This window comes from Plodia interpunctella, chromosome 28, assembly GCF_027563975.2.
Source record: "Plodia interpunctella isolate USDA-ARS_2022_Savannah chromosome 28, ilPloInte3.2, whole genome shotgun sequence".
NCBI lineage: Eukaryota > Metazoa > Arthropoda > Insecta > Lepidoptera > Pyralidae > Plodia > Plodia interpunctella.
The window spans coordinates 320,438-342,736 of record NC_071321.1 but is presented as its reverse complement, the minus strand read 5'-3'; the positions used below and the strand labels follow the sequence as shown (position 1 = coordinate 342,736).

The 22,299-nt window shown below is 34.7% G+C and overlaps 1 protein-coding gene and 1 long non-coding RNA gene across 15 annotated transcripts in view; both read right to left on the bottom strand.

Annotated features, from left to right (window-relative positions):
• LOC128681697 (ubiquitin carboxyl-terminal hydrolase 2-like) overlaps positions 1–10,321 on the bottom strand; it is a 33,308-nt gene extending 22,987 nt beyond the window's left edge. For 2 of the 5 annotated variants that reach the window (XM_053765804.2, XM_053765806.2), the window contains exons 1-3: positions 10,074–10,321; positions 6,425–7,144; positions 2,253–3,281 (exon numbers count right to left, since the gene is read on the bottom strand). In XM_053765804.2, the coding sequence (XP_053621779.1) occupies positions 2,253–3,281; positions 6,425–7,036 (1,641 nt within the window). In that variant the 5' untranslated portion in view covers positions 7,037–7,144; positions 10,074–10,321. Of the gene's footprint in view, positions 1–2,252; positions 3,282–6,424; positions 7,145–9,819; positions 9,986–10,073 lie in introns of those variants that run through there. The other 3 variants (XM_064436888.1, XM_053765805.2, XM_064436889.1) reach the window with 3 other exon arrangements.
• Positions 10,322–14,100: 3,779 nt separating this feature from the next.
• LOC128681682 (uncharacterized) overlaps positions 14,101–22,299 on the bottom strand; it is an 87,239-nt gene continuing 79,040 nt past the window's right edge. For 6 of the 10 annotated variants that reach the window (XR_008406045.1, XR_008406044.1, XR_008406040.1 and 3 more), the window contains one exon: positions 20,377–22,249. This is a non-coding gene — a long non-coding RNA (uncharacterized LOC128681682). The other 4 variants (XR_008406039.1, XR_008406041.1, XR_008406042.2 and 1 more) reach the window with 3 other exon arrangements.

Sequence of the window (22,299 nt, the reverse complement as noted above, 5' to 3'; positions counted from 1 at the left end):
GATAATGAAACAATATTGATGGGAATAAATTACAAATAAAAAATATTTAATTTTTAGGGGAAATAAATCATGTGTGTTGGTCAACCACATTCATTTTGGATTTTAGCGTTTTTCTAGGAAACTAGCCACATCCTTTCCGATTTATCACTGTAGACAGACAGAAGCACCGGGCGCGTTTGGTCAAATCGTTAAATATTGTATTAGTTTGGTTGACAATGCATTATTATGATATGCATGACATGTTGCACCCAGGATCGGCTCCCAACGCGGGAGTTCCCTCGTATATCCCTCAAAGGCTTACTGCGCATGACTTTTTTATTTAACACGTTGTATTCAACAATATCTCGATCGATAACAATATATCGATAAAAGCTTGTATCAAAAATGTATTTTTTGTAAAAAACTTATTTTTAAATAAACCTTTGAATCTATGATCTTTCGCCCACTATACTAAATACACACACAAATACATGACCCAAATACTATAATGCCAACGAACTTCTGTTCGTATGCGCATACGCAAGTTTTTGGACTTATCTAGATATAGATTCGACTATTTTTAGAACATTTTTCATTGAAAATCTTCGAGATCGTGTTAATGACCGTCTGGGAGTCAAACTCTGTTCAAATAGTTAGGTTTCAGCTATTAGGGCGGCAGGGGTCTTCGATCGAGGATGAGAAATACTCGCTATATAGTACACAAAGAAAACTACACGTCCCGGCTTTGCTCGGGTAAAAAAAAACAATTGTACACCTAAACCTTCCCCTGGAATCACACTATCTATTGGTGAAAGCCGTACAAAAATTCACCTGGTATTTTTTGAGTTTTTTTTGCGTTCATACAGACAGACTCGACAGGGGGACTTTTTTTAAAACAATAAGTATGTACAGTAAAAAAGTAAACGTAAATTATATAATATATTATTATCTGTGTTCAGTGGTTACCTATCTTAAAACCGATATTCTATATTATAGTACGAATTTTGTCATACCGAAAAACGCTTCCTCGCGATGTTTTCCATCACCGGAAGCAAGTGGTCGTCAATGGAAACTAGACATGACTCAGATTGGTGTACAAACTCATGTGGTACGTGTTGTGAACCTGGGACCTTAAAGGACACAGGTGTTTTAACCATTGGATCACTATAGCTCGGCTGCTTTGGTTTGCAAACACACAAGCATATTATTTTTAACAAGTTTAGCACTCTCACCTACATCGACAGAAATCTCACAGAGTTAGAACCTATTTTTCTTTGTTTATTTCTGTGTTAACGTATGCAAAGCAAAGCAAATAAACGCCAAAATCTTCTACGTCTATGTTTGCAATTGCAAGATATAAAAGTAGGTCATTCCATTTATCGAATTTCTTTGATCAAGTATAACTGTATCTATTGTTTTATAAGAAAAAAATATTGTCCCAAATCTAAACCTTAACCAAAACTAAATTTTAAGGTCGAAACCTAAGCCGAATATCCAATACTATAATTTAAAAAAATCTACAAATTAAATAAACACGATAAGACGCCAAGAAATCAGGAATAATATTGCGTGAAACAAATTCACAACACAACACAGTTTGATCAATACAGCAGTGAACAAAATATAACCTCAAAACGGAACAAAAACGGTGCTAAAGAGCCAATAATGAGGTGCTTCTAAACCTGATACACTATCGATAGGCTGTGACACAGATGTAGACAAAAGTGCGGATACAATTAAGAATATTTTTTCGAAAGTTCTGGAAATAGGGATACATTGATACATCGTCTAAATAAGCTTTACAGCGAATGTAAGCGAATCATCAAATACAATTTTAATGACATTAAATCTGTTGCATTAATATTTTAATAGAAACTGGTAGATATTGCGACGTACTATGCGTTTCAAAAATATACAGCGAGAAATATATACAACGTCATATGTTTCGTTTCGCAGTACAGAAAAACGAAATGGTTATTAAAATATACGAGAAGAAACGGGACAGAGAGCCAAATATATTTTGATTTTGTCCCAGCGTAGCGTGTGCGTAGTTTACAAAGACAAACGAACGCGACCGGTCGGATTCTATCTCATTTACTCTTAACTCCGCATATATAATTTTTTTGTCTTTCGTATTTAATAAAAACACAAATTATACGGTTAATACGACTGCGATAAATATTGCAGTATATTCACAAACCACAGCAAAGTAGATGTTTTTTATATCAACACTTTTATCTACACTATCAAAACCCTTAATCAAAGGTACTCACCAATTTTATATCATCGTAGTCTTTAGTGTCCAAGACTCTTCGTCTAGCCGAAGGTGTTTCAGGACTGGAATCTTCTGTCGCTTCACTAAATGTACTTTCTGTGCTAGTTTCCATGGATTTAACGCCATCATCTTGCACTTTCTCCCCTTCAGATTTTTCAATGCGTTTCTTCAAAAAATTCTCATGTTCAAACGTTTTATTCTCAAAACCTGTGCCACTAGGAGATTCTATATCATTATCTAGAACTAAACTATCTTCCGCCGAATCTATATATTTAAGTTTTACTTTAGTTTTCCTCTCATCATTCTCTTCTCTTTTCGGAGTTGAAGTCCCCGTAGCTATTGGCTGTGAGATCTGTATATAAGAAGCGAAGTTAGATGTGTGTTTTGGTGTTTTAACTTGCTTTTCTATGTCAGTTTTGAGATCCTTTTTCGGTGTGATGTCTCGTTTATCTATATCACCGTTTTCTACTTGAATGACCGTGGATTTTTCTAGAATCTTTCCAATGGGGTTGTTAGGATCCAGCTGGCTCTTTATGCTGGCTAAGCGATCGGATGGCAGTTTAGTTGTTAGTGATGTTGACATGGAATTAGCTTTTTCGACTACAGGCTTGGATAGTGAAACTGGTTCAGATATAGTTTTGCTGATTGAGAGGTCTGAATTAGAATTCGATCGAGAACTCGAGGAGCCTAGTTCCCATTTATGATTGTAACCATTTTTGTCAGCATAAGGCATGTGTACCGGAACAGGTTTTTCGTCTTTCGCCAAGAGCTTCGTGTAGCCAACGGTACCATTTTCACAATCTTTCAATTGATTCAGATATTGTTCTACGGACGGCTTCGTATATCTAGTGTCGTTTGTTGGTAGTTTTGTCACTGTCATTTTACTATCGAATCTCTTTCTGATTTCTGATACCGATGGCACCTCATTGCCATTTGTGTCTTTAGAGCCATTTGTCATAGAGTTCCTTTTGCTATTATAACTCGGCGTCGGAGAACTGTCCTTGTGCGATCTTCTGCCTTCCGGTTTCTGGTGTTGTTGAAAATTCAAACTTATTCTCAATGGATTATGGATCAAGATGGGTAAAATTGCGACTTGTGGTTGTGTGTGTTAGTTTTACAGTCACGTATAACATCTACACCTATGGGTGTACATGCCTGTGTAAATGTCTGTTACTAATGCAATCACATGAAAGGCGTTGCCTCATTCTTGAAATATACAATTGAGACATGAAACCAAACTTAAAAACAGATAATATTCGCTAATAATATCAGAACAGTGCTAGGTGATTTTAAATTTTCGTAAATCAGAACTCAATGAATTTGTTATCAGACGTTTGACGCGAAAAGTTACCTGATGGAGGTAAGTCGCTAAGACGTTTTACTTGCTCTTTTTTATTATATCGAGTATATTAAATATACAAATATACATACATAGGAACAAATCACACAGATGCAGTTAGCCCCGAAGTAAGTTCGAAACTTATGTTATGGGATACCAACTCAACCATGCTATATTCTATTACATATACATATATAGATAAACATCCAAGACCCAGGTCAATCTGAAAAAGATCATTTTCCATGCTGAGCTGACCGGGGTTCGAACCCGGGACCTCCAGTGTGGCAGTCCGGCATGATGACCATTAGGCCACGGAGATCGTCAATTATAGACTAGATGTTGCCCGGGGGTTCACTCCCGTGGGAATTTTGAGATAAAATATAGCCTATAGCAATCTTGGATAACCTTTCTCATGGTGAAATAATTTTTGAAATCGGTAATACGTCGTAAGCGACTCCGCTCCATAAGAACCTTTCCTCGTGGAACGTCACGTGACGTTACATCACGTTAATCATTATAATTTTTTTGTTGTGATAAGAGAATATAACCAATGGAGATTCAAAATTGTGTATTAACTACATTGGTTAAAAGATCACTGCGTCCAAGTTTGGTTTCACAAGGTCATAGCCGACACCGCTTCCACCCACCTAAATCAGGTTCATTCTAATCTGAGCTTTAGAGAGTCCGCACAGGACATTCTTTACATTGACAAGTCAGCAAGATAGTATTGTCAATGAAAAGTATGCGTACAGAGGGTTCATTAGGCAACTGGGACCACAATAAACTGGGACCGCGGTCGCAATCTGCGGGCGCAATTTCTGAATTGGTCACTTTGGGATTTTGTTTCACCCGTGGTCCCAATCTACCCTGTCCAATAATACGTCGGCAACTGGGACCACTCCAACAACAGCGGTTTAAAGAAACCCATTCAAATACCTATAAAATAATAATAGGCTACCATGAAAACACGTTCTCTATTTTTTCACATGACGCGTGCACGTTATGGGAAATGGAAACAACATATGTACGTTAGTAACGCGCTACGAGTTTGTATGTTTCGTAGTAGGCGTTAACGGGACCGCGGTCCCAGTTTATTGTGGTCCCAGCCCGACGACCCCTACAGGGGACTCTTTAAAGTTCCTTAAAGTGTCAGGAGCGTCCTGCAAGTCAGCTAAAACCTATAGTCAGCTAGTTAAAGAGGGTCAGCCTCTCAAGCGATACTAACATGGCTGATTGGCTCTTAGTGCGATGTTATTGTAAGTACTTACACACACACTCACACGCACACAATAAATAAATAAATAAATAAATAAATAAATACGCGAGCATCTGCGAAATAATTCTGTTTATTTGATGTGTGTGTATTGTAATTAAAAAGAAAAAAGAAAGAAACTATGTCAGACCCGATTCCAATATTCAATATTCAAGATTTTTTCCCAATGGTACATCATTTATAGGCAACTATGGTAGGTAACTGATGAACACAATACATACAAAAGAACACCAGAGGTTCCCTCTATTATAGTTGACCTACGCGATGGCTGACCCATGCGTGAACTCGTGAACGAGTGCTGTCAGCGAACTGGTTTGCCCGATTGTTATATATTTTATTTGGTTTAGTGTTTTATATCTTTTATGTTTTTCCCATCAGCAATCGATCATAACAACTTGTTATACTATTAGGGAAAAAATATGTAAGAAACAATAATGGTAAGCCCTTCTGGCGTGATAACCTACACTGTTTAAGTGAGTTCTTTCAGAAGTTTTAAAAAATACTATATTATGAATTAAAATTTAACGTGAAAGTGTCTGTGAAGGTCTAATTACTAAAAAAAAAAAATTTATTAAATCTGCATACTTCTTTTTCGGTCTCTCGTGAGATAGCAATAGTATTGTATAACGACAGTTACAATAACTTGTCAGCTTACGTAGACGTCATCTTGTCTATGGTTAAAAAATTGAGCATGTGTCACGTTACAACAACGGTCATAGCAAATTCACCGTTATCTCAATGGCATAGGGGTCTATGTAGGGTAAAGTGACACGCGGTTGGCTGTATGAACTCACAATGCCTGCGTCACGGACCACTGAGCTGTTTAATGGATAATTGTATATCAAGGTCACAGAGAATTAGCGTACGAGATATTGCTATATTTTTTTTTAGATTTCGAATTGGGTTATACGATTTTACAGTTACGTTTTTTTTTTGTTTGATTTTATTTGTGCTATTTTTTTATTTGTATTTTCGACTGGCTCCGCTCGAGACATGTCTATGTTTAACTTTAGGTAACTGTACCAATCTAATCGAAATTTCATCAAAATCGCGCCAGCGGTTTGCGAGATATACATTCCCATTTAAAATATTAGTTTGAACGTTCCTGAAATACATGGCTATTGTGAGATTTTGTTAAGTAAGAGGCGTAAAGTAATGTTTTTTTTTTTATTAAATTTCTCTTTTTTATTTCCACGTAAAACTACACCCTGGGCACTGTCTCATAAAAATTACGCAATGCCTAACTTGACTATGAGTGTAAATAGTATTTAAATATATAATATATATATATGAAGAGGAACCTTTGAACCTTTGGAATTTACATATCTGAGATAAATAATTACCCAGACAACATCTATTTCGCAGACGCTCAATTAAAATATAAACGACCAAGTAAAAAGACTTATATGAAGTGGAAATATAATCATAATTCACACTCACTGACACGTTTGTGTTTAGACATATATACACATATATTTGTCAATCAGTGTATATTCCAGCTTCATTGAGCCTAATTCATTGGTCCACGATTTCCGAATAAAAAAAAAAACACAATTACCTCTGATATTGTTGCCGCGGAATTCCTCGCTTTTCTCAGTCTAGACGGATCAGCCGCTGGAGGTCGACCAATATCATTAGATATGGATTTGGACCTAGATATTTCGCCATAATTGTTCTGCTGTTCTTTAATTCTTTGTGTTAACGGCACGTAGTTCGCTGGACTATATTTATTGTACAATTCCGCTGTGGACATCGCCAGCGCAGCAGAACTTAATACATTACGCTTATTCCTCTGCACTGGTTCATTTGAAGTCTTACTACTCTCGCTTCTAGTTGTAGATATGTCCCTCGATCGCGACTCACTTCTTTCTGACCTATATCTAGTTGAAATTCCACTATCGCTGTCGGTTACACTTGGCGCCCTAGATGTTCTAGAGTATTCCACTAAAGATGTCTTCCGTTCTCTTTTACCGTCTACGTCTGAGTATTTGGATCTGTATTCTGTGGTTCTGTCGCCATAAGTGCTTCTTAGTGTTGAAGTGACGTAAGTTCCGCTACTGGTTCTGTAGTATGGTTTATCTAAACTCGAAGAAGATGTCAGAGTTGACCGATAAGATCCGGTCAGGCTTGAAGAGGAAGTATTGTAACGTGAAGGCGAAACGACAGGCATGTTTAATGTTGTTTAAGATCTATATCATAGTTTTACGCTTAATGTTATGATTAGTTAAATGTGGCTTTTTAGTCTGGACGGCCGACGCTTCCTTTGCATCTTTTTAGTCTGTAACAAAGAAAACATTATTAAGTTACATTGCAAGATTAGTTACATGTCAATTAATTAAAATGTCTGTTGTGGTACTAAAATAGGATCACTCCATATCCTTTCGTGGATGTCGTACGAGGAGGCCAATAAATGACACATATCCTTGGCAGCTAATAGATAACAACAGTATTCGCAAGTAGGATTAACATCAGACAGGCGGTTGGTTGAAAAATCACAGCAGAATTAAAAAAAAATACTTTTTACGACATTGCTTTCTCCGTTTCACTTTCTTCACCGGAACCAAGTGGTGGACGATGAAAACTGTCACATTGATTACAAACTCATGTGACACGAATAGGATTCGAACCTAGGTCTTTCGGTGCACAGGCATTAAGACAACAATAGGCTCAAAAATAAACCATTGCACAAAATTAATGCCTGTGATTAATCAATTTATTTATTTATTTTATTTATGTGGCGGAAAAGCAGCCCCTTGAAACTGTATCATATCATACATAATCCACGTGAAATTCCACAGTGACGTAATGCGCCCTTGACTGCATACTCTAATTGAATTTGTCAGTATAGGACTGTCACGCTTCGTTTGACCAATAGTAGATACCTAATACCAGCACACTATATTCACAAATCTTGGCGAATACAAGTGACCCGTAACCGTAGACCCATACGGTTAAATGAGTTTTTCCATCGCCCATCAAATGGAACTACGGAAAAGAAGGCAATTATACATACATTGCTGGCTACCATGAAACATAAAACACGTTGCGTCCAGACCTTATCTATTTCCTTTAAACGATGCGCACACGATATGGGATATAGAGACAGCACGTGGACGTTAGTGACGTGTTAAGCGTTTGCATGTTTCGTGGTAGGCCTTCTGGGTTTTCGTTACGGTAAATAAAAGCTATCATACAAAGTAAGCTATGTTCATTCATTCGCGTCGGCATACATCTGACTTCGGCGATATTTGGCAGTCGCCATTATATTTAAGGAGCCACACGCACTAGCGCTATCACACTGTTATTAATATGTTGTATTTTTTAAAGAAAAACTAAAAAAAAAATCATCTTGACAAATTGCGCAATACATTAAATAATATTAAACCGAAAATGGTGGCCACCAAAATCTGTGTAGTCAATTTGTCTTCATTGCGTAGTGGAAAAGTATAATACTTTCTAATAAAGTAAGTAACTAGTATGCATTATTTACTTTTTATTATTAAATAAATAAAATTGAGAAAAAAGTGTGGGCGGGCCTTGAGATATTTTTATTTGAGAACATTCCGACATTAAACTAATATTAAAAGTTATAAACATTATTTCCAAGTTGCTCCGATTTCATTTTCATTTACCCGCTTAAAAAATAACATGATGGTAAGCGGTCACTGCAGCCTATCAACACCGGCCACACCAGGTGTGTCACACGCGCGTTGTATACTCTGTGGCCTAGGATCTTTCGCTACAGTACCCTGTAACACTGCCTTTCTCGCCCTTCAAACTGAACACAACAATGCAAGCGCTGCTGTGTGGCGGTTGGAATGGGTGAGGTACCGAAGCAGAAGACCTCTATACTAAAGTCTGCCTCTGGTAAATACAGCTTAATTGCATCATAATACAGGAAAATTATGTGAGGTTATACTAGTTAAAATAAAGTGTTTGTTGTCGTGCAAATCAAAAAATAACAAATTTTCCACATTGTTTCAGTTTTCGTGACAATGCATTATTATGGTAAGCTTGACCTGATAGTGCAGCATCAGGTCACAACATGGGAACTCCACAATGGTTTATAGCATGGATATGATTTTTTGTCATGCGTTTAATGAAGACAAGATATATTTTTAATGACAACAAAAGCTTGTGTTAAAAGTGAAAAAAACTCTTAATTTATGTAATTCAGATTGGGTCGTCGATGCTCCCTTACATATTATAAAAAGTAGTCTCTCTGTTGTCGCTGTCTATCTGTATGAACACAAACTCAAAAGCAACCAGACAGATTTTTGTATGGTTTTCATCAACACATAGAGTGATTCCATAGAAGTTTGGGTGTATAAATTTTTATGGTTTTATCTGAGTGAAGCCAGGACAAGCCGCTAATTTCTATATGTTGTAAGTTATAAAATACATATAGTATTGTGTATAGTTAGTATCCCATAACACAAGTCTCGAACTTACTTTGGGGCTAACCCTGTGTGATTTAAATAAATATATTATATATATTTATTTAACTTTTCAGGTTTTTAAACATAATGCTAATGATGCTTGACCTAGACCATATGATAACAATGTTCTTTTATAAACACTTAAAGATGGTGCTACTTGCAAATAGGAAAAACACAAAACTGGCTCTTGTAAAAAAAGGCTTTACATATCCGCACGTTTTAGTGGCCAAAACGGGAACTAAGATAAGACACTGCGTATTTCAACAAAACAAAGATAGTGGCGCCATCAAAAACGAATAAACTGTGGCATTGGTGCAATAAGGTTGTGTTTCCAGTAACAGTCAAGGTCACTGAAGCCTTATTAGGAATTGAAATAAAAATGAAATTTTTCACAACACAGATGACGAATTGGCGGCAAAATTTGCGAGTCAGTCGGGCAGACTACGATAAGCTAACAATGTAACATGATACCATAGAAAAATTGATTCGCGCTTCAAGGCCAAACTATACGTACGATTTTCTCGTCACAAAAAAGGCGCAAATTTCACTTTCACACACTCATCGAGGCTGACACAAGAGGAATCACGAATTTTAACGCCGAAAATACACATTACGTGTATTTTTAGAACGTAACATCGAATATCGCAGTGCACTCACCCACCACTAATTAAATTCAATTTTTATAACGTAACATCACGTGTTGGTCTACGCTTACTTAATAAATCGATAGGGAAACACAAATACGACATAAATATGAGCAATACTCACAAAACGTACAAATTACTGGTAGTAACCAAGACGATGAAACAATATCACAAATTATGGCACTCTTTATAGGTTGAATTATTTTGTATCAATTATATTCACTCGCGTCGTACACGAATATCGTCACTTTCGTGTTTTAATTCGAAGAAAATGAAGCGTATACGGAGAAATAATAATTTGTTCTATTCTGTAATTTTAGATGCTCCATCTCCACTCCATCCATTGGTTGTGTGACGTCACTCAAGTTGTTGGCAATCCTATTTTTATGCCACTTCCTTACAAACGATAAAATGTCTTATTAACTGGAAAATTCCAATAATTGTAATCCTTCTCCACTTGCAATAAAGTTTATATTCGAATTGCTACAAGGATTTATAAAACCTGTGATTGAATTTAGCAGGTCAGTGTTGCTGTATCGAAAATATCAACATTAGTCATCATTGTATTATTTGTTCGTTTTTGCTTTTTGAAATAAATGTTTTTCTGGCGTTGGTTTATTTACTATTTGCATGTGTTATCTAATTTCATTGGTATTTTATTATTTTACTAAGATTCAGTAAAACAATTTGTTATTATGTATTTTTTTATAATATTATATCAATGTAGCTCACCGCTAGATGTCACTGTTTACAAGAAAAAAAAACCTTGCTTTTTTGGTTTTACTATTAGACAATAGATGGCGGACTGAACTTATCATTTCTAGATCTTGAAAATTTTCTTGTGATTTAGTATTTCTTATTTAACTTAGGTTTATTTGTGCTGCATCGCATAGAGGATATGTTATCGATGATCGAGAATCACCACCGTAATGTCGGCTACACTGCACAAATCATTTCGTAGTTTATATGAGAGCTTTTGTTTATTAGATATATAGTGTGTAACAAAGTCGCTTACCGCTGTCTGTAACCCGCATCAATATCCGTTGCGTAGTTTTAATGATGTGTGTGTATTTAGATACACAAAGAAGAATATACACATCGGAATACAAAACTATATAGTTCGGTGTACCACAGGGTGGAGTACTTTAATATTCCTCATTTATATAAATGAGTTCCCTAAAATTCTAAATCATCAGATGTCATTATATGCTGATGACAGTGCTGTAATATATAATAATTTAAATCTGAATAAAATTGAAAATTACATAAATTATAGTTTAATCTTAATCATAGAATGGCTCAATAATAATAATTTAAAAATAAATCTTAACATAAAACAATGACAATTAACTTTCAGCTTAGACAAAAGTACAATAATCTTTTACGTATAAACTATATGGATCAAACTATTAAAGAAACAAAGGAAACTAAATTTTTAAGGCTGTTTATCAATAACGACATGACTTGGAAAACCCATCTTGACCATGTTAGTAAAAATCCTAAACAATTTTCATTTGCTTTGTTCATGTTAGGTAAATTAGCAAACCAAAATGCCCTTCTTACGGCTTATCATGGATATGCTGCCTCCACCCTAAGATACGGTATTATTTTCCGGGGAAATGCCTCTAAAATTCAGGACGTTTTCCTAGCTCAAAAGAACTGTCTTCGAGCTATATGTAGTCTCAAACAGTCCTCTGACAGTTGCAAAATACACTTTCAGGAACTCAAAATATTAACTCTACAATCGTTATACATTTATGAAACAGTTTTATTTGTAAAAAATAATATTAACTTGTTTCGTCGAGTAGAGAGTCAACGTCGCTCAAACTACATTTATTGCCAAAGAACACTGTATTTCTCCATAAAAGTGTGTATGCAATGGCTCCTAAACTGTTGAATAAATTGCCTGGAAATCTTAATATAACTTACACACCTTTAAGAGATAACTATCAAAGCTACTTATCAAAAAAGCTTATTATTCTGTTACTGAATATCTAAATGACAATTTCAATTAATTTAATTAAGTATTTGATCTTTTAATGTATACCTACCTGACAATTAGATTAATTATGTAGACACTTTATAGAATAAATTATTGTATAAATATTATGTAACTTCAGTTTGTAAAACCTATGACAAAAATTTCGTATGCCTTATGGCGGGACATAGAGAAGCTCATTCCAATGTATTATACCTATGTAACCTGTGTTCACGAAATAAACGAATTGAATTGAATTAAAAAAAAAAATTTTAATAATAATAGATAACTATGGTTTCACCCGAGCGAACCCAGGACGGGTCGTTAGTGTATTAAATAGATATTTCTTTTTTGAGACGACTGAGTGCTGTCCAGTCAATGGTTGACTTACTATCGAACGCTAACGGTCCCATCAACCAACGAATTGAAGAGAATACAGGTACCTAGTTATTTTCATAGACCATCTCTTGCTTCCGGCGAAGGAAAACATCGTGAGGAAACCTGCACATTGGTTGACAATTTAGTTCACTAGTGTGTATGCGACTACAAACAACTAAACTTACAAAGAATCTGTCTGTTAAAAAAACCCGTATTGTATTTTTTAAAAAGCGGGAAATTTAACCCACTGTTTCCTTTTGTGAACTGTTGGGGTTAAAAAGTATGCTATTAACCAGGTGTGCGATCGATTGGCGAAACTACAAAAAAACGTATAGGTACCCCAAAATTTGCACCCTTTTGTAAAGAGTTTTGTTCAAAATTGCATTTTTTGCGCAAAAAATCGTACATTTTCGACATAAAAGAACAGAATTGTAGTCATTGTGTGTTTTTCAACTATTTTTTTTTGTATCCGGATAATGTGAAGGGTTTTAAAAATAGGGTTTCGACATCGATTTTGTAAAATAATCAATACATTGTTGAATTTCTCAAAGTATGGTGTTATTGCACGTTTGTTTCTTACACTCTGGTTCACGGACGAAATAGTAATTGTTATTTCAATGCACTAGGGGGCTACCATGAAAAATTAAACACGTATCACGTCACTGCGTCCACAATTTCTCTAGTTTTTTACACGATGTTCACACGATATGGGAAAAAGAGACAGTATGTGGACGTTAGTAACTTGCTACGGCTATTTCGAATGAAGTGCTGGCTTGATGTCGTCGAGGATGATATGCGTGACGATGGTCTGACAACTAGCGATGCTGACAACCGTGCGCAGTGGAGACGAAATAGTAGGAAAGTGGGCCCTGGGCTCCGACGCCCAATGGCGGACATTAAAACAGCTATTCTTGTGTATTGCAACTTTCTTAACATTCTGTACGGACGACAGTTTGGATAAACAGAAGTATAATCGATAAAAAAATTATTAAGTAAAGAGTTATTTATGCACTAAAGCCAAGAGATTTCTATTCGAAAACTTTTCAAATCTAAATATTAAATATACATTTAAATACTTCATAATTTGAAATCCCATCGAATATTATAAGTCAATCTACTCAACCAATCACTATTCCAGTGGAAAAATTACGCTTTCGAAGCCACGGGCAACAGTTTGTTAACAATAAGTGGGTATTATATTAGGACTTATGGTAAGTATCTACATAACTTTATTTATACTTTTTGTATGTATAATAAACATTTTAGATCGGTCCTCAAACTTTGATGGAGACTGAAAATCACATTGACGGGGCCCTAAATTAAAACTTGTAAAATCAAAAACTTATTTAGACATGAACATTAGATTGTCATTAAAGTATATATTATATTTTATAGTTTTAAATAATTAACTATTTACTTTGAACAATTATTTAATCGTCAAAGTATATAAATCATTTCTCCCAGGCATTATTTTATTTTGACTAGAATATAGCTACTTTTTAAGGTTCTGTACCCAAATGGTAAGCGATCCTATTACTAAGACTATATTGTCCGTTTGTCTGTCTGTCACACCAGGCTGTAATGAATCATGTGAGTTACAAAGTATAAAAATCGTACATGGGCAATTCTATTTAAAAAAAAGAAAAAAGTATGACAAATATTCTCATGGAATGCGGACTAACGCTTTGCGGAGCTGCTCCAGGGCTCCTCGGAGTACAGTTTGAGAACCGCTGTTATAGAGAGCTGCATAAAGTAGTTTAGATAAGTGGGTACGGGTAATTAATAAAAACACCAAGATTTTTAACAAAAATTTAATTTCATAAAACATGTAGGTCTGGGTATATTAACAAAATATATAAACCTAATTCTTGTTTTGACAATTGTATATTATATAACACTGGATTATATTTTCCAAATTGTAATAATTTTTGTTAAGTAGACATGTATTTGGATGATTTATTTTTCTTATCGCTTTATTGTAGCTGGTTGCAATGCCAATCAACACTAAATCTTTGCTTTTCTAGAGCTCCTAACGGCCTCTGACGATATATCATTACGATTAAGCATTACTTTTGATGTTATTTTTTTGATCAGATTAGATATTTCGCAAACAATAATCACTATCACATCGAATAGTTATAAAAAAGTCTAAGCTTAATTAAATTTTATTTGATTATCGACGTCGTTTTTGATTCATCCAGAAGATTGTTTCTGTAGACCTGTAAATAGAATAAATATGCACATATTGACAGAAAACTCGTCTTTATGTCATAGTCCGAATTGATTAATCTTGTGAAATAAAATGTAGACTAATTATAGACATAATAATTTTGACATTTTAAGTTATATATATATATATATATATATATATATATATATATATATATATATATATATATATATATATATATATATATATATATATATATATATATACACAGTTGAGACGGAACGCGCTTGATATATTTTTTTTATCAAAGGAGTAGATTTGTCTTCTTAACGTACTTAAATAAGCAATAACATAGTATACAATTTAATGGAATATAATACGAATTATATTCCATGAAATTACCTTACAAAATCACTTCTAAAATAAAGATATCGTGAGATGGCCCTCCAGGTAAGGCGTCCATCTTGTCTTCTTCTTTGAAATTTCATATTTATAGGATGTAACGCGTAAGACTTACATCCCCCAATATTAAATTATTAATCTATGATTAGTCTATATTTTATTTAATAAATGTAATGAAATCTGAGCTCAAGAGGACTATAGGGTTTATTCCCAAAGTACCCCATTCTATTGTTTCGAAAAAAATAATATTCCATACATTAATTCCCAAAATACTCCACAGAATTATTATTATATTTAAACATAACATTACGATTACAAATTGCCAAGGGTCAATTTCACAACTCTCCGATAAAAATTTATCACAACCGCGAAAGAATACTGCATGAATTGTTCGACCATTTTAGCCATGTAACTTGTAAAACAAAATTTTTAACTGTAGCTATACTAGATATATAATATAATATATGCTGAAGCTAGTAGAAGATATTAACGTAAAGACTGTCTGATACTTTAAAAGAAAGCAGTGAATATGGACCTAAATGGACTGAATGGGAAATTACAATGAAATCTTCGTTGTTCTCTCTTCGTGTCTGTCTGTGGTCGTGCCGCCGACAAGGAAAGTTAGCAGGGTGTACAGTTGCTCCTAAACGGTGTAATACAGTACTATACAACCTACTACCTCACCACGTCGACGGCTTTGTGATTGCTTCTGTTCTTCTCTTCTCTTCTTGTTCTTGGAGGTTAACTTTAACATAATACAGCATCCGCATTAGCGGCTAAGTCCTTGGGGCTATGGTATTTTCATAAATCTATGCGTTTAAGAAAAAAAAAACACCCAATGTTAATTTTTACCGATTTTTTTTTATTGATAATTAAATTCACGTTTGTAATCTCTCTCTCTCTCTCTCATTTGAGCGTGTTTCTGAGGAAGCCGTTGAGCTTCAGAGCTCAGGGTATACTTTCCTACATTTTCGTCTCCACTTCGCATGTAATATCCCGGCAAATCCACATTTATAGTTTATATAAGTACATTAAAATACAATGAATTAAAAAACAACTACTTAAAAATAATTTATATTATTATTAATAGTTTAAAAGGGTTAAATTACATAATATTATGTAATATTACACTTTTTTTCAAGTGTTTTTTAGAATTAGTTTAAAAAAGATTTAGTTAAACACATTATTTATTATGAACCTAATAATACTGACTAACACATTATAATCACATTATTAACCGAAACGGGGTGGACAGAGCCAAGATTCGGCAGGCTTAAACAAGACTATAATTACGATTTAAAAACATATTTAAAATTAAAATTATATAGAGGTTTCATACATATGTTTACAAGCGATTTTGCCCAGTAGGTACCTAGTGGTAGGATATATATCGATCACATAAAACCCACACGTTGACTAAACACATAATTAACTAGAAACGTGTTATGTAATAATATAAAAACTTAACTAAATGGTTATAAGGCTATTAAAACAACGCAGAAAACTTAACTGTAAATTATGTCATAATCTTGAATATATAACAAAAAATGTCCACTTAAAAGCAATCATATTAAAACACATTGAAAGGAAATACTATGTCAAAAAATATATATTATATGAAATGAGAATAAAATGGAACGTATAAAAAATATGCCAGAAAGAAACGCATTATAATATGTCCATATTTCACTTAACGAATATTGAAAATTTTTTTAAAAAATTGCAGTATTTTTGTTACTTAGTTTATTTATTTAACTGATGACAATTGTAATAAATATGTTTCTATAAACAAATATATATTTAGAAGTAGAAAACAATATTTATTGTACTGTAAATATTCATGGTGTCCGGAATAAAACGTTTAACAAACAATAATGATGACCTCGGTGGCGCAGTGGTAAAGTTCTTGCCGCTGAACCGAGAGGTCCCGGGTTCGATCCACGGTCGGGTCATGACGGAAAATGATCTTTTTCTGATTGCCCCGGGACTTGGATGTTTATCTATATATGTATATGTTATAAAATATAGTATCGTTGAGTTAGTATCCCATAACACAAGTCTCGAACTTACTTTGGGGCTGGCTCAATCTGTGTGATTTGTCCTAATATATAATGAAGTACAAAGAAATACGTAATACCTGTCTATGTTTACCATTTATTATTTTATTCTATTTAACCATAGAATATTTCGCATACGGAGCGTTCCTTTTCAAAATCTACGTACGACATTGTATCTATTGTTCAGCCATTTTTATGCCAAGTTTAATAAACATATTTGGATAGTGAAAGTAATTCGAACGCGTGAAATATGGACAGCTCCAAAATTAAAACCGATTTACATGTAGACATACACAGAAATAAAAAAAAGTAGAAGGGAAAAAAACGGAGACGTTGACTTCCCGCCAAAACTGCGCCCGCGTATCACCAAACTTGTGTGGGGGTCGCACGCGAAAAATCTGTCGCATACGACAATTTTATCGCACAAAAACGCTAAGTTTATACTTATTTTTTTGAGGTTATGTTTGTTTTTAAAATATTTGTTGTATTTTAGTCACAGAAAAAAAAGTTATAACCTCTATTTATAAATAGACTTTATCAAATTTATGAAAAATTTAATTGATCAAATGAAATATATAACATTCTAATATCATTCTCTATGATCAACTTCAACAAATCTTTATTCTAGATTAATCCTTCATTTGAAGCAAAATGTGGTTGAATGAAATATCACAATGAGTCAGATTGGTCTACAAACTCAACGGCGGCCTGATTAGAACCTGTATTCGTTGCTGGCGTCTCAACCACTGCTCCAGAAGTCGAATGTTGTTTAAACAGTAAAAATCGCATGTGCATCACAAAAGTCGCAAGTACGACAGAAAAGTCGCAAATCGCGCCCCCAACGTCAAAATGCGCACAAGTTCGGATCTACGGGTTTCAGTTCAAGCGGCGAATTGCTGGAAGATTAAAATGGAGTTACCGAAGAAAAAAAATAAGAAATTGAAAAATAACAAAATCAGTGAAACGAAACGTACACAATAAAAAAGTTGAGTTGAAAAAATTATTAAAAGTATTACAAATTATAAATGCCTATATTTTTATATCAATGGTGTCTTAAATAATATCCTTACGTATTATAAAAAGTGTCTGTCTGTATGAACGTGAAAGCCAAAAACTACCGGACGGATTTAGGTGTGTAATTTGTTGTTTTTACACGAGCGAAGCCGGGTCAAAACATAAATTAATAACAATAGAAAAATACAGGCGATCAATAACAAAAATATCAAAATAATATCACATATCAAACCCGAAATTTAAAAGAAATCTTAACTTATGTAAATTATATAGTATCTACAATAAAAAAAATGTCGATTGTCGAAATAATAGGTACCTATTTTTTTGTAATATATATATTATAAACAATATTATAAACAATATTATAAACAATATATAAACTTAAAAATAAAGATCAAAAATAGAATTTAATGAAAAAACATATGCTTTTTGATCTTTATTTACAGTAAATTACATTTTAGATCTTTATATTTAAGTAATATAACTTTCCACAGATGGGCAAAATCATACCATACCTAAGAGGTTTTGCCCATCTCAATTGAAGGTATCATCTCATAGAAAATATTACATTTTTTATAATTTTGTGCCAAACTTTTTTACACATTTGATCCAAAATCTAAATAAATTATATAACAGATTAAAAAAAATAGTACACTTGAAGGGCATACAACACGAATATACAAAAAATCTGTCTTTAAAATTGAGAAAACAGATGTTTTTCTCATACCAAAGATGTACCCTTTTTTGTTATTGCAACATCAAATCGAATGATCATGATTGGTTCATAAACACCCGGTGTTGCCAGCCATAGAGGACACAGCGCCCTCACTTATTTACCCTTATAGACAAACCATCTCATTAATAAAAACATAAAACATGCTAAGGTTACGTCTCGTTCTGTTAATGTTTAATTTTGTAAAGTGCGATAAATAAAAATAAAATAAAATTTATTTATTAAATTCTTACACGATAACTATTAACACAAAATCACAAAATCACTAAATCAATCTACTGATATCAGTCGATTAACCCAATAAGTTGAAATTAAGCAGCTAAATAAGAAAAACAAGTATTTTACAAGAATGTAATTTCTGCGACAAGATTTTATCGTCGTCAGAGAGATCTTATGGCATTTGACGCCTGACAAAAACCCTATGCCCGTCCTGTAAACGGTTAAGGAGTGCGTGGAGGAGAAGTTTGAAGCACCAACAGGTCGTGCTTATAATGATAATGCATTGTCATGGAAACTGAAGCGACGACGTGGGAAATTTCAACTCTGTAGGTGAACTGGACGTAGGAGTAATCTAACTTTCAAGATTTGCTTGCAAGAGCTTGTATATACTATTATTATAAAGAGATAAGCGTTTGTGAGTTTGCATGTTTGAGGCGGGTAATCTCCGAAACTACCGAACCGATTTCAAAAATTCTTATACCATTAGAAAGGTACATTATCCAAGATTGCTATAGGTTATATTTTATCTCAAAATTCTCACGGGAGCGAAGCTCCGGGCAACATCTAGTAAAATATAAAATTAGGCTGTGTTCGGTCGAGCGTTATTCTTTTGTCGCTTTTGATCTTTTAATATTTCAATTTTGTTCTTATATTATATTATACACAATGTTATAAAGCTCAAAATAAAGAAGCGAATTTAATTCGGCATTGCTCATTATCTCTAAAATATATAAAAATAAAATTAATAATATTTATTAACATTAGCATTAACTTATCAGAAATGATATCTAAAAGCCAAAAGCCAAAGCGTTACATGACGGCCCTGCCCAGCTGTAGCACATGCAGAACGTTTCTGTATAGACGATCTCGTTGATAGTATCACCATGCCCAGTAGTGGAGATAAACTTGGAAAGTTTGTCTCCACCAATGGCCATTGGTTCAAAACGAGTTTCTTCCTTGGCCATTTTCTTCGTGGCGTGTTGATGCCATTCCTAAGATCTAGTTATTTACATTTTCTGAAAAGTTCTGCTATTTTTATCTGAGGTCCACGCCAGGTCATCCTGGGTGAAGGTGTTAAGGCATAATGGCAAGACAACATTTTTGGGAGAGACACAACACTCACATGCATTTTACGAGTGAAATATCCCCCATTTAGTGAGCCTGTCCTTACATTAACACTCTAGGTTTCGCAGCCTATTTGAGCATCATTCACTTATTTTTTATCATTTACAGTTCACTTCCTACATCCAATTAGATAAGCTGTTCAACTGCTTCAACATCTCCACTACTACCAGTGGTTAGATTGATCCTATTTTGTATACTACCAATCAGGCAAGGCACCCACCTGATAACCACCGCAGCTTATGGACGCTGCAACACCAGTGATGTTACAAGCAACGTCGACTTTCGGAGTCTTAAGGCCTTTTGCCACAGTACCCAGTAATCACACCGCCTCTCTCACCTATCAAACTGGACACACAACAATGCAAGCACTGCTGTTTGGTTAGATAAGAATTGGGTACCCATGCAGATGATTTTTATACGAAGCTCTACTTAAGGTAAACTTGCTATGTCAATAAGTACGCGTACAATACGAATATCAGAATAGATTAATATAGAACCACACGTCTCAAACCAGGATTATTCCATGTCGATATTTTCGTATGAAAAACTCTTTGAGGCACAAGGCACTCAAGCCTGGGCCTTTCAACCGCCGCCGGCACAGTGTGAACGTATGTACTATACACTAGACTGATAGGGTAACTAGATTTTTTCGTCCTTGTCGACTGAGTTTTGACAAGAATATTTCCCGTTTCCACCATCGTTATTAGTTGTCATCAGGCTCAGTATGTTTTCTGGCATGGGACGGTAAATGAGCAAGTGGTTCACCTGATGGTAAGTGATCACCGCTGTCCAGAAACATCTGTAATATCAGGCGCATCGCAGATGTGATATCATATAATCAATAGCAGTATTTAGCAATTCCTCACTTTCATCATCCGACCGACGTGACTTTCGTGGCCGGGGTCGAACCCGGGACCACATCATGCCGGACTGCCACACTGGTGGTCCCGGGTTCGACCTCGGCCAGCTTGATCGACAATGATTTCTTTCAGATTGACCTGGCTCTTGGGTGTTTATCTATAAATGTATGTGTATATAATAATATAGTATTGGGTCTTCAATGTTTATCTATAAATGTATATATTATTTTGGGGCAAATATATCCATGTAGTTTGTCCCTATATGTTCATTTATCATCCCCCCGCAGGGTTCTTTAGTATCGTGTCATTATCTCCCACTGTAATCAAGTCACCAAAAGCATCTAATATGATTAAAGTTCCATCTACACCAATCTCTGTTCTGAGCGTTTACAATCTAACAGTCATATTATTTTCAGGTCTATTGCATATTATATTATGTTCTGTGTTCCCTTAAATATTAATATCCATCTCAAAACATTTTCTTCGTCATCTATTGCTAGACAAATTTGTTTCAAAGCATTTCCAAAATGATTGGTTGGAGGACCGCGAAGCATTCTCTTCTTGGCGTGGGCTTGTTAATGCCATATCATTGATTTATTTAAATTTTCTTTTCCAACAAATATGTATAATTCCTTTTCATCCCAGCATTACTTTCCGTCTCTGTGTTTGTCTTTTGAACTGAATCTGAATCTTTCTCATCTAAGCGATTTAGGTTTTTTTCCTCAGCCCCGTAAAGTTACCAGTATCCGCTTTTCTGTAGAAAATTTTAGTGGGTCGATAATTTTTGTTAAAAAAACCAAAGATAACTAATGCTTGATGATGAAATTCGTGCCATTAAAAACCTAGGTGTAAAGGAACTCGTTTCATACTTTACCGGGCTTCCATGAAACATAAAACACGTAGCACGTATTTGCTATCCACATGTTATCTCTTTTCTTTAAACGATGCGTACGCAATACCAAAGAGACAGCCCGTGGACGTTAGTAACGTGGTACGTGTTTTCATGTTTCTTGGTAGGCCTTCTGGTTGCAACCTCAGGCAAAAAGCGTGGGAGCCCACGGTCTGATTTCCAACTGTTTCTACTCCACTTCACATGGTCTTCAACAATCAGCTTCTATCTATCACATCTAAGTGTTTACCCGGTTCTTCCTCAGCCGTTAAGCGTAGGATCCCAGGGTTCGCATTATTAATTGTTTCTTCGCCACTTAGTTCGGCCATGGGCAACACTTTCAGACAATAAGCACGCACATCCTCTTTGGAAATTGGCTTCTATTTCTGCAATATATCTATTCTTTAATCTTCTAAGTTCGAAGACGCAGTGAGCCCGCGTGGTGGATCATGGCATCCTCCGTATTCGTATCGGTCTGTGATAGTGATGGTTAAGACACACTCACAATGGTCGGTCATTGGATGG